Raw genomic sequence first — 13,717 nt, 5'->3', positions numbered from 1 at the left:
TATACAGCTATAGTGTACATTACAACAATGTTATAGTGACCTAGTTAGGTAAACACATGATAAAAACATTAATTTTTTTTTAAATGTCTATTCTTAAAGGGTTATAATAAACAGAAAATGAGAAATAGAACAAAAATTCTAAATTGTAATATCATCAGCATATATATAGCATGGCATATGTAATAAAAAATAAAGAGTCAATCATGTTACTCACCAACAGTAGCCTGAATTTTTGCATCGCTCATAGTAGCAGTTGCAATTTTTTTCCCGATAACATTTCCATCTTGGATTGAAGCTCTCAGCAGAAGAACGCTGAGACGGTGAAAGTCAAAAGTGATTTCAGTTCTGACGATAGTGGGAACTTCGTCCTCTTCGTCGTCTTCTTCTTGGAATGTACTACTCACGGTACCTTTCATCACACTTTCCGACGGCACCCTTTTTGGAATGGGTTGAGCTGTCCAAGAAACACGTTTCGCAAATCCTATCAGTTCCACAATTGTTTCTTGATTAGCTGAAAAATATGTCAACATTTTATAACCATTTTCAATTTATGTGGCATTTGATTTACGATTTTGACTGTGGTAAAGCGGTAAAATCCAAAGCTTTGGGCCCAAAGGGCACAAAGGTCCAAATCCAGGGAGGGGATATAAAAATTAATAAGAATTATATTTATGTGTTTTATCAGAAACAGAATTTAGATAAAATGAAATTAAGTGTGTGAAGTGAATATCCTGATAAAAGACCACCACAATACCTAAATTACTCATAACTATTTTTAGTTAAAAAAAAAATTCGATCATTTTATAAATAACTTAATTTGCCACATTATACAATAAAACCATAACCGAAAATGGGTTCGTAAGTAGGAAACTTTGAACTTTAAAGCAGTTTTCATAGGCCTTATACATTGTTTTTTTTCTGGGCTTATAAAAAGACTTATATATAAAATACTCGATTATTTCAAAGGCCAAGATGTATTATACTCGCGGTATTTATTTAAAGCATCTGAAACATTTCTAGGCAACCAAATTTTCAAACTAAAAACACATGATTTTGCATTACTACGTAGTGCATCGCCTTAACACTTTTGTGAATTAATTAGGGATGGTAGAGTTCTACTGGCTCCAGATGTCTTCCAGAAGGTCTCTTGTGTGCCATCACAAAAAAGTGTATAAAAACATGGCGAATGGACAAGTAGGAACTCACCAATAATATCTAGATTGTTAAACAAAATATTAGCAATTCTCAGTTCTTCTCCCTGATTGGTTGGACAATCTGAGGTTACTACAGTTACTTCTATAACTATTAAGGCCTCTGAATCCACAATTCCAGCAACGCCAGGATTTCCTGGGACATCGAGAGCGGGACTTACACACCATCGGGCAGCTGAAATAAATTCCACGTAACTTTATTATCTCACGACAAAATAATAAAAAATTTTAAATTATAGATTATTTACATAACTAAATTGTGAATATAAATCTGGTTGTTGTTAAAAGTTGATTGTTAAAACAGAAATAATAATTGCAAACTGAAAAAATATTTAAAAATGGCACATGTAAGAAAAACAAAAAAATTATTATAAATTCTTACCACTTTTATTCTGTGTGTTGAGGCAGTGCAGGGCTTGGGAGAGTGCAGCGGGGGGAGGGGGGTGAAGGGGTCGGGCTGAGTAGCACTCCGGGGGGGAGGAGGGAGACATGGGAGATGTTGGCTCGCTGTCCCTGATGCTCCCAGATACAGAGTCCATACTGCAAAACAAAAATACCATTAATTTTTCATTTCTATAATTTTATTTTACCGACTGTATAAAACATTGTACAAACAAAATATTATGGTGTATTTAAGTTAAGTAATGGCATTTATTAGTCTTCCTCACTAGGGGGTCTTGTGCTAAGGCGGTGTAAAGTTATTTAATTCCATTTAATTGTCTTCTACCATTTTAAGTGTCTTTTTTTGTTTTGTTTTTCACTGTTATATTTTTGGCATAAATTTGTTGTACATTTGGTATGTTAAAACTATTGAAAATTTCAATCGAAGGCATTCTTATGGGTACTTGCTTAATGGTCTCTATGATTCCTTTTTGAATTGTATTCAGATTGTGTATATAATTAGATGTAGCAAATCCCCATCTTATAATTCCATATTCGATTCGAGAATGTATTCAGGTTATGTATATATGTAATTAGATGTAGCAAATCCCTATCTTATAATTCCATATTCGATTCGAGAATGTATTCAGGTTATGTATATATGTAATTAGATGTAGCAAATCCCCATCTTATAATTGCATATTCGATTCGAGAATGTATTCAGGTTATGTATATATGTAATTAGATGTAGCAAATCCCCATCTTATAATTCCATATTCGATTCGAGAATGTATTCAGGTTATGTATATATGTAATTAGATGTAGCAAATCCCCATCTTATAATTGCATATTCGATTCGAGAATGTATTCAGGTTATGTATATATGTAATTAGATGTAGCAAATCCCCATCTTATAATTCCATATTCGATTCGAGAATGTATTCAGGTTATGTATATATGTAATTAGATGTAGCAAATCCCCATCTTATAATTGCATATTCGATTCGAGAATGTATTCAGGTTATGTATATATGTAATTAGATGTAGCAAATCCCCATCTTATAATTCCATATTCGATTCGAGAATGTATTCAGGTTATGTATATATGTAATTAGATGTAGCAAATCCCCATCTTATAATTCCATATTCGATTCGAGAATGTATTCAGGTTATGTATATATGTAATTAGATGTAGCAAATCCCTATCTTATAATTGCATATTCGATTCGAGAATGTATTCAGGTTATGTATATATGTAATTAGATGTAGCAAATCCCCATCTTATAATTCCATATTCGATTCGAGAATGTATTCAGGTTATGTATATATGTAATTAGATGTAGCAAATCCCCATCTTATAATTCCATATTCGATTCGAGAATGTATTCAGGTTATGTATATATGTAATTAGATGTAGCAAATCCCCATCTTATAATTCCATATTCGATTCGAGAATGTATTCAGGTTATGTATATAATTAGATATTTAGAAGTTGGCATACCCAACATGTTTGTGACTGGCTATGAGCAGTTCAAAGTCAGGGCCGTAGGTCTGCAAGGCATCCACAAGTAGCAGGGAATGGACGCTAAGGGATAAATTGAACTCAAATGGCCTTTTTGTGAGAGCGGCTCTCACTCCACATACTTGCACTTCAGCAATACTTCTTCCTCGGGACTGAACCTAAAACAGAATTCACAATCACATAAATAAGGATAAAATTGAAACTATCAGGCTATATTTTTGACACATCAGTAAAGTACAAAATAATATTATTAACCTCTAAAGCCAGTTGATCTATTGCAAATTGAACCATCAGTAATCTAGACAGATGGTTGTGGGATCTTTCTGTAAATTCCGTTTCGGAGTTTTCATTAATCAGTTCTTCAGAAGGAGGAGATATTTTCCATTCTTCGTTCAATGGCATTGTATTCAGACTGTAAACAAACAACAACAAAAAAACATCACAAAGGTTTAGATGAAATAAGCACGTATGTATTATTTTTATTGGATATAAAATAATTTACTAACCTGGTTGAAAATGACATTTGGGGTGATTTCAATTCAGCAATCAAAGAATGTATGGACATCAACTTGTGTTCATTCAAGTGAACTACGAGATTGGGCAGAGTACCAAATAGAGTCACGCTGGGAAATTGTGGATCACTTGTGTAAATTACTCTTCTTTCAACCTGCAATAAACCGAATTTTATAAAATAACAATAAAACAATAAATTTGTTGGTAATTTTAAAATATGTATTATTCCACTAGTACCTGAAGAGATATACTGAATCTGTCTAAAATGTGGAGGGCGGAAGTTCCTTTGGTGTTAGCATATTTCCAGCTATCTTTTACTCTTCCAACCAAGACTTGCAAATCACTGAATTCTATTTTATATCTGGAAAACATAAGGTTACATATTACATTACGGGAATTTCATTTCATAAATTCAAATAAAATACATGCATCGTAATCAATAATAATAATAATAACCTGTCGTATAGCCTATGGTGTAGTGCATCTTGATTGAGGGAAGCATTGGCTTGGGCATTTCCCTGTGAAAAGTCCGCAGGCAAAGGGGAGGCACCGCAATCCGTCAAATTCATCCCATCGCTCACTTCACTCCCAGGAGGGGTAGAACAAGGAGTCATGAACATTTCTATAAATGATAATAAACATTTTTATTTTGTGGGCTAAACTTTTAAATGATAAAACATGACTAATAATGTGTAGATATTGTCGTTGCGCTAAATAGATGCATGACATATTTTTGTACGCTTCATATTTTTTTTGCGTAAAGAAAGGAAGAATTTGTTGCATTGTTTTCGGAAAAGTGAACTTAGGTAGGTTGTGTCAATAATGTTGAAAGTTTTGTGAATTGGTGATTATTTGGTGAAATCAATAATCTTATAATAGTTTTGAATTTAGAAGTGTGGCAAATTAAAGAAACCATATTATTTAGCAAATCAATCAAATCATCAATGTGTCAAATATAGATTTGCCAAGCACCCTTGATGTGAAATTCTTTACTGAACGGCGCCATAAAAATTGCGAAATAATAATAATAAAAAAATTGGTAAATATTCGGAATCGCTGGACAAGGATTATATGAAATATTTTTAAATAAAACCTTCTGATTTACCTTAATTACTATAAAAGGAAACTGACTGCATTTGGGATATTTTTAATTTTAGCATTTTAATTTTTAATTACGTAAATCGAAAATTCACTTTCGTTGTATGGGATGACAGCTGGAATGATTTCTGTTGATGACATTTTCTCTGGTTGGTATTCCTGATACGAGTAGCTAGAATTTGAATCATTTTAGAATGCAAATTCTAGTTAGGTACTTACTGTTTTGGCCAAACTCGAAAAATAAAATATTTTTATGTTGGGTAAGTTTTTAGATTCTCACGGCCAAAAGCATTTTTTTTTTGTTTGTTTTTGGGGTGTTATGCCGTGTTGCGCTAACTCCTTCTTTAGCCGACGTTTCGGACAGCGTTGCAGTGTCCATCATCAGGGCAGATCCGGTAGATCACTTCTTCGGATCTACCGGATCTGCCCTGATGATGGACACTGCAACGCTGTCCGAAACGTCGGCTAAAGAAGGAGTTAGCGCAACACGGCATAACACCCCAAAAACAAACAAAAAAAAAAAAAAAATTTATGTTACTTAAAAAACTTTAATTATTTATATTTTGTTATTATTATAATTATTGTTTTATTTAACCTAAATAATAGTAACCTAACCTATAATAATCAAACCTAAACTAACCTAACCTAAATCCTAACCTAACCCATAATAATCCAACCTACCCTAACCTAACCTATATCCTAACCTAAACCAACACACCTAACATAACCGATAATAATCCAACCTAACCTAACCTATAATAATCCAACCTTACCTAACCTAACCTACATTCTAATAATAATCAAACCTAACCTATAATAATCGAACCTAACCTACAATAATCCAACCTGACCTGAATCCTAATAATAAACCAACCTAACCTATAATAATCCAACCTAACCTAACCTAACCTATATCCTAATAAAATCCTACCTAACCTATAATAATCCAACCTAACCTAACCTATATCCATAAATAATCCTACCTAACCTATAATAATCCAACCTAACCTAACCTAACCTAACCTAACCTAACCTAACCTAACCTAACCTAACCTAACCTAACCTAACCTAACCTAACCTAACCTAACCTAACCTAACCTAACCTGACCTGAATCCTAATAATAAACCAACCTAACCTATAATAATCCAACCTAACCTAACCTAACCTATATCCTAATAAAATCCTACCTAACCTATAATAATCCAACCTAACCTAACCTATATCCATAAATAATCCTACCTAACCTATAATAATCCAACCTAACCTAACCTATAATAATCCAACCTAACCTATATCCTAATAATAATCCAACCTAGCCTAACCTAACCTATATCCTAATAATAATCCAACCTAACCTAACCTAACCTATATCCTAATAATAATCCAACCTAACCTAACCTAACCTATATCCTAATAATAAACCAAACTAACCTAACCTAACCTATATCCTAATAATAATCCAACCTAACCTATAATAATCCAACCTAACCTAACCTAACCTATATCCTAATAATAATCCAACCTAACCTATAATAATCGAACCTAACCTACAATAATCCAACCTAACCTATAATAATCCAACCTAACCTAACCTAACCTATATCCTAATAATAATCCTACCTAACCTATAATAATCGAACCTAACCTATAATAATCCAACCTAACCTATAATAACCTCACCTTTTTTAATTTTTCTATTTTATAAAACATACCTAAATATCTTTATTTTATTTTTCGAGTTTGGCTAAAATAGTACCTACCTAGTATTTGCACATGGTAAAAAATAAAGCCACTCGTATCAGGAATACCAACAAAAGAATATTTTATTACAGAAACCATTCCAGCTGTCATCCCATACAACGAGAGTGAATTTTCGATTTACGTAATTAAAAATTAAAATGCTAAAATTTAAAATATCCCTAATACAGTCAGATTCCTTTTATAGTAATTAAGGTAAATCAGAAGGTTTTATTTAAAAATATTTCATATAATCCTTGTCCAGCGATTCCGAATAATTACCGAAAAATCAAAATGGCGGCAATGAGCTTTTGATTCGTGTTTTTTCTAATGGCATGATTTGAAAATATATATTTTGTATCAATATTTATTTTACAAAAGATAACATTAATAAATGTTTGTCAACATGCAATGTTTGTATAGAAATCATTGTTTTGTTATGAGTGTAACAAAACAATGACTAGACCTAATGGTAATCAATGATATTACAATACATAACATTGTAGAGATCTCAAAGTGACAAGTTTAAGTATGTAAACGCTGTCCGGTCCTATATCTATTTCGTTCATACACTATACAAAGATTCTTTGAATGTATATCTTTTTCATACATGACTGAACGTTTAAATTAACACATTTCTGAAGGGTATTTTTCTCTGGGTGAAAATAAAGGTCCCACCCGAATTTCTTTAATTTGTTTTAAATTACTATATCTTTGAAAATAATTGAAATATTTTAACAAAAATTTTTACGTAGTAACTCAGCATACCCAAGGTATAAAAGTACTAAACGAAAATCGAATATTATTTGAAATGCAACTCAATTAACCATATAGTATGTTTATTACGGTCCGCCTATCGGTATTTGCCGATACCTGCTTTCTTTAAATACGCCCGACATCTCTCGCTCGCTTGCACATACGAGTTAAGTGCGGAGTAACAGAGATAGAGATTCGAATCGGGTTTCACTGTCATAAAAACCCTCATTCCAGGAATTGAATTGTTACAATAACAAATAATATACTATCCATTTGTTGAAATTCCGATATAAACCAAAGGCATGAAGATAAATATAAAAAGAAGACTTGTATTTCGATTTGATAATTATGTACATATTTTTGGGACCTTTACAAAGAGATTGGTATATAATATTAATATAAAAACATTGAATAATTCTGTCTTTTCTGCCATTGAAGTGAGGCCGGCGCAAAACTACCCTTCCCGGCATTAAGCATCAATCGACTGAACGGGTAGAGCTACCTTTCCCGGCTGAAGTGTGTTAAGAATTTACTGGCAACCTAGGTGTGTTTGTTACTTGTCACATTTGTGCTAATTTTGTGAGACAATAATGTGTCTATATTTTTGTAAAGTCATTGATAATGCATTAAAATAGTGAAAAATATATTTTGGTTTGCAAAAAAAAGACAAGCTTACCATTTTCATCTTCCTCGGTTGCCGGGTCGACTTGTTCCTGCTCCATGTATCCATTGGAAAGATGCATTTTACCAAAATCAAGAACCACAACAACTCCATTCTTGTCGGTGAACTTTTCTATCAATAATATTTGCGGTGCAGAAATGTCAAGCTCGAGCTGCCATAAACTTCGTTCACTCTTTTAGAAAGCAAAAAATATTCAATTAGTTTTAGTCCCGTAAGCACATTCAAACTAGAAGACAATTTCTCTTTGAATATTAGAGATAGCAAGTGGAGCGAATGTGTACGACAGATGTTAGCGTAATGATACTGTGAGATTAATTTAAAAAAATAATAAATTTGTAGAACTAATAAAAGAAAAATAAATAATTTAAAAAGATGTCTTTGTCAGAATGTATTTTTAAAATATAAGATGGAATTAATCAAATATATTACCAAATTCCCCTGTAATATGTGTTCCCATTGATTGATAAGGTGCATTTTAGTTGTATTTTTAACATGGACATAAGCCCCTATTTGGTTGGATATGGTTTCCGGGGCGGACACTTTACTTTTATTGTTGATCGAAAGAGGATGAGAGAGGAAATCTATTAGCCACCTTACTGCTCCGGGATTGTACACAATCTCCAATGATTGGGATTTAACAAATAATCTGAAAAAATATAAATAATGTTACCATTTTACAAATATGAAAAAAAAAAAACATAACCGAAACATGACAAAAACAAAGGCCTTCCATGACATCAAATATTAATAGTAGAAAAATATGTACATCATACTATCCCTTCCCAGGTGTTATTTTCTATTCCAACATTGATGAAGAATAGGTTAAAACAAAGAATTTGTCTCATTTAATAGGGGGACAGGAACATTAAAAACTTATTTACATAGTATGGTACTAAGTGTACAGTAAGTATGGTCCTGTATATTACCTACCGGTACAGAACATAAAAAAATAATAATATATGTACATTCTAACGCAGCATCACGTTCATTGGTCAAATGCATTATACATATAGTTTTATATAAGTGATCGACGAACCGGTGGATGCAATCTGTTGCCATAAGTTGATAATAGTTTGCCCAGTCTATAGTTAGTAATAAGATAGAGTATTGTAGAAATATATTATATATTTGTACAGCATCCTTGGGGTGATTTTTCATAAAAATGGCGCTATACAGATCATCCAAATATTATTATTATTGTGATGAATAAAAAATAAAAAATTAAACACTGCAAAAATATTATCGGAAGTTTACAAAACAATTTAAAAGAAATTTAGTAACCTATAATCGACTGTTAGTCCCACAGGTTTCTTCTCATAGACCAGTTGAAATAAGGATTCGCCGGTGTTTGCAAGTGATGGATTACTTGCGTTCCCCACAGAATGCTTCACCCAAGCAGGAGCAGATGCATATTTTGCGCTACCCAAACCTTCTCTTACGGTACCCTAAAAACACAACAAAAATTGCATTTAAATACTTTAGTCAAAAGTAAAAGACCAAAAACTTGGTTGAAAATTAAATTTTGGGCCAGTAGTTTCATAGATCGTCGCTCTAGTTTGTTTTTGTCCAACAGATCAAAACGTAAATCGGGAGAAATAGCGCTTCAAAGTTTTTTTTACGAAAAACGCATATACAATGAAATTAGCTCAATTGTAAGTTTACTAAAGTGATAGAAATTATTATTTTTAAATAAATTTCGTTCGAAAATTTTTAAAATTACGCAGAAAACACATTTTTAATTTGGATGTAGGACAAAGTGTTGGATAAACGCTCGGAATGTTGTTTAATTTTGGTGGATTTAAGACAAACTGCATCTTAAAAACACATTAAAAATATATTTTAAATTAATTTTTTTAACTTGTATCGTATAAATAAATGCTTTCTCAGAACAACTGCATACTTCGCAACTCAATTTCCCCAAAAATGGTCTGTTGGACAAAAACTAACTAGAGCGACGAGATAGTAAACAATTCATCAAATTTCAAAGTGTATATTCAAGTTCGGTGAAAGTTCTATTCAAGTTTTGTGAAACAACTGGTCTATAGTGGAATAGTAACAGAACTTGAATACATAGATCTTTCACAGAACATGAATATTAACCCCTCCGACTTTTCGCGAACTTGAAGCTAAAATGTCTTTATCGAAATGTCAATTTCACGAAAACGTTGTGTTATTACCGCCTCACAATCAAAGCTCTATAAATGAAACATTACTGAACGGAGCCGAATAGTAAAAACTGTTTTAGAAAGGTTACAAAATAGGCTTTCAAATTGTTGTATCATAAATAAATATTAACATTTGTAAATATTTAAATTTAGAATGGAAACATGAAAAAATTGTAAAAATGACTCACCTGTAATGTTTTATGTAAAAACGATACTAAAATCACGGATAATGTAAAAAAAAAACACTTATTTCATCGTACAAATGTACAATAAACAATTCTGTCACTTCACTTTTTGACCATTTCATACAAAATATATTTTTAAAAAAATAATTAAACTTGCGAGGCGGGTCGGCACGTCAAACGGCTTTCTTGGCGTCGTTTTACGATTTGGCGGGTAAAATTTGCTTCCACTGAGTAGGTCTTTTTACGGGTTTCTATGGATAACTTTGAATAGAGATGTGAAGCTTCATTCAATACGAATATTCTACTTTTTGTTTTAGGGATGTCACTAGAAGAATAACGGAGTTATGACGATTTTTGTGGAAACACACGCGTTGACGTGTAAACACGCTTATTGTACTTGACTGCTATCGTTATTTTATCGTGTATATCTGCTTACGTTGCTGACCGGTTAACTTAGAAATTTGAGATTTATAAAAATGACTCAATTCAATTTGGTCTCAGTGGCTCAATTGGTACAGTGTTGGTACCGGTAAAATTGGATTCTTAGACGGTGAGGATCTGGGATTGAGTTCTAGGTGCGACCGTTATCATTTTATTTTTCTATTTTCATTAAGAGTATTTAACATTATTTTCAATGATCAAATATTACAATGAGGTTTAAACTTCAATAACTTAATCCTAATAATTACATTATTATTATACATACATGCAACAGTTCAAGTATCTGCACTGATGCCTTGGCAAAACAAGAAGCGTCCAACCCTGTTGTTACCCTCGTAAACCAAATTCCCCTTTCTGACATTTTTTCCATCATCGAAGATAAATCCCGCAATGTTTGGGCAGAGTATTGGCACATTGCTAGTCTATCCAAGGGAGCCTGCTATGCCTCAATACAAAGGACTATCCCATCAAAACCGTGGTTTCAGCAATTCCCCCATTTTTCCAAAAAATAAATTTCTTCACTCATTTGAATGAGGATCGGACATTGTTCCGTTCCTTCCCACCTTTTGAAAATTCACGTCGTTGACTCCCCAGATTATACATTCTGTGGTCTAGAAGTGGGAACTTTAGATCACATATTTTTTGGTTGTCCATCTCTAAACAAATAACCTTTCTTCTATCGAAGATAGAATTCTACCTTATCTAAAATTGCCTCCCCTCCATTCAACATCTCATCTCTTCTAAGTCTGAACTCGACTCCAATTTTCATATTAATTTTGAAATTTGCCTATTTAAATAAAATTAATATCTAAATTCATCTTTAATTTCTCCATAATTTTAAATGATGGCCAAGAACACCCTTGAAGGGTGAAAGCCAGAAATAATGGAAAAAAAAGTATCTGCACTGCATATATCATTCAATATCCAACCTCGTTAGTTGTTGTGAGTCTTAGTGGAAGCATAAATGACACATTATAAATAAAACATAAAATAATGCTACATTACCTGTGAGCCAATAAGAATAGGGAACAGTGTACGATCTGTCAGGTGATCTCTCAAATACACAGCACCCAACGCTATACTCATTGTATGTGAAGATGTCCTTGGTCTACTTTCAACGCTGAATCCAACATTTTCAAACTGTAGCTCTAACTTGACCCTAAAAATAAAAATAAAAACATTGCAGGTAAAACAAAACAATCATTTATTGCACAATAAAATAAAAAGCTATCTTTTAATCTTGCGTAGGGCGCATTTGATCTGACAGGCACGCGTAGCCATTTCGTCACCCCGCCCCGCCGCTAGGTTGTGTTGGCACCTGGCCCTCCCAGTAGCTTCCTCTTTTGACGAGCTCTATACAACCTTCTCACTTAGTATGTTGGGAAATTGTTCAAGTTTTGTTCAGAGAACCTCATTGCGCCCTGAAAAACAGGCTGAAAAGATTTCATCTTCCTTCCCGCGAAGAAGAAAAAGTCTTCTCCCACCATCTAAAGAACCAGTTTGAGAAGGCTGAAAAATAAAGAATGCAAGAAATCCTATCTGCTTATCCCTTGCAAATATAGTGAACAAACGGAGCTTACTGAGGAAGGTTTTATATCAAATGTATGGATTTTTTGGGAAAACTTTCGTATTTTTTCATCATTTGGAAGTTGTATAAATGAACTTAATTAGGTGTTTATTATGTTTTTAACATGTGCCCATCAAGCACATTGCACCCGAACTCAGCGGTCAACATAATGTGTCAATGATTTATATTTGATTAATTTGTGTTATTTCACAATTAATTAATTAAAAATTAATTAAAATAATATATAGTATATTTGCGGCACGTTCCAGAGTGGAAGATACTACCAGTATCGCCCTGGTGTAAGACCACCATTCAGAATTGAAACGTTGCTCCAAATGGCTTTAGCCGTGTTTAGTGACTAGATCTGAATAGCCAGGTACTTCCCCACCTTCCTCTTTCCCTTCCCCACTTACCTTCAGCCTCACAACATCCCCCAATTGGGGATGCCATAGTCTCACTGGCTCCAGACGGGAGCAGTTGGGACTCTTGTGAGGTATTCACTATAAAAAAAAATGAAAATACTATATTGTAGCAAAACTTTACAACTTACTTATTTGCGTTTCCATTTGTGTTATTTTGGTTGTGATCTTCGCAAAGCTGTAAACTACCCTTCGTTAAATTGAACTGGAACTTTCCGAAAACTGTGTCCCTTTTGAGTAAACTATTATTCTCTATGGAATCAGCTAGAACGTCCAAGATTTCTCCCTCCAGACTGGGTGCAGAATTTGATGGAGACAGAGAAGCGGTTTGAGAAGGAGCTGATGAATACCAGCCCCACCACTGAGGAAACCACCGGATTAACATGGATCTTCCCTGGGCACCTTCGGGTGCCGCTCCCTCTGCTACTAATTTACTTTTATCTGCGATGTTAACTGCTCTAGGTGCATTTCTCATTGCTGCCTGAAAGAAAAAAAATAATATAAACATTAAAAGGTTAAAAAAAAACTATCAATCAACCATTAATCAAATATGCAGTTAATATTAGTAATCAGATAGTTTGTTAAATCCTTTCTTTATTTTAATACTATTGCAGCATATTTTTGGGAGGTCGTTGACTAAATGACCCTAATAGAAAAGCCGCCACTGCACCAAATAAAGGGTATGTTCTTCCAACTGAGGTTCAAGGCAATAGGGCAGGAGAGTCTGTCTGGCTAGCACAGCATTAGCAGCTGGGTTGCACCAGTTAGCACCCCTGCTAAGTCACGAAACATAACGAACCACTTCAGGCAACCTGTAGCAGGGGTGTTGGTAACCTAGAGAATGGTTCCCGGGGCGGCGGTACCATTGAACCGCCTCCCAAATAAAAAAAGAATGATTACTCCCACATTACAAAAAAATAACAATTTCCACATCTCCAGTACAAGGATTTACTACCCATTTTACAGGTTTAGTATAGTTTCTTTTTGATTAAATATTCTTTCACACTAGAGACAAAAAGATAAGAAATTGGAGGCACAT

The 13,717-nt window shown here is 33.5% G+C and overlaps 1 protein-coding gene across 1 annotated transcript in view; it reads right to left on the bottom strand.

Annotated features, from left to right (window-relative positions):
• Vps13D (vacuolar protein sorting 13D) overlaps nt 1-13,717 on the bottom strand; it is a 69,348-nt gene that overhangs the window by 43,683 nt on the left and 11,948 nt on the right. The window contains exons 9-21 of the mRNA XM_089634962.1: nt 12,810-13,159; nt 11,698-11,851; nt 9,183-9,346; nt 8,331-8,547; nt 7,896-8,073; nt 4,084-4,249; nt 3,865-3,988; nt 3,621-3,781; nt 3,370-3,526; nt 3,094-3,272; nt 1,594-1,751; nt 1,207-1,386; nt 215-511 (exon numbers count right to left, since the gene is read on the bottom strand). Coding sequence (XP_089491088.1) covers nt 215-511; nt 1,207-1,386; nt 1,594-1,751; nt 3,094-3,272; nt 3,370-3,526; nt 3,621-3,781; nt 3,865-3,988; nt 4,084-4,249; nt 7,896-8,073; nt 8,331-8,547; nt 9,183-9,346; nt 11,698-11,851; nt 12,810-13,159 — 2,485 coding nt within the window. The remainder of the gene's footprint in view (nt 1-214; nt 512-1,206; nt 1,387-1,593; nt 1,752-3,093; nt 3,273-3,369; nt 3,527-3,620; nt 3,782-3,864; nt 3,989-4,083; nt 4,250-7,895; nt 8,074-8,330; nt 8,548-9,182; nt 9,347-11,697; nt 11,852-12,809; nt 13,160-13,717) is intronic.

The sequence above is a fragment of the Hesperophylax consimilis genome, chromosome 8 (genome assembly GCF_061612785.1).
Source record: "Hesperophylax consimilis isolate HC1 chromosome 8, BYU_Hcon_1.0, whole genome shotgun sequence".
NCBI lineage: Eukaryota > Metazoa > Arthropoda > Insecta > Trichoptera > Limnephilidae > Hesperophylax > Hesperophylax consimilis.
This window is presented reverse-complemented; position numbering and strand designations above follow the sequence as displayed.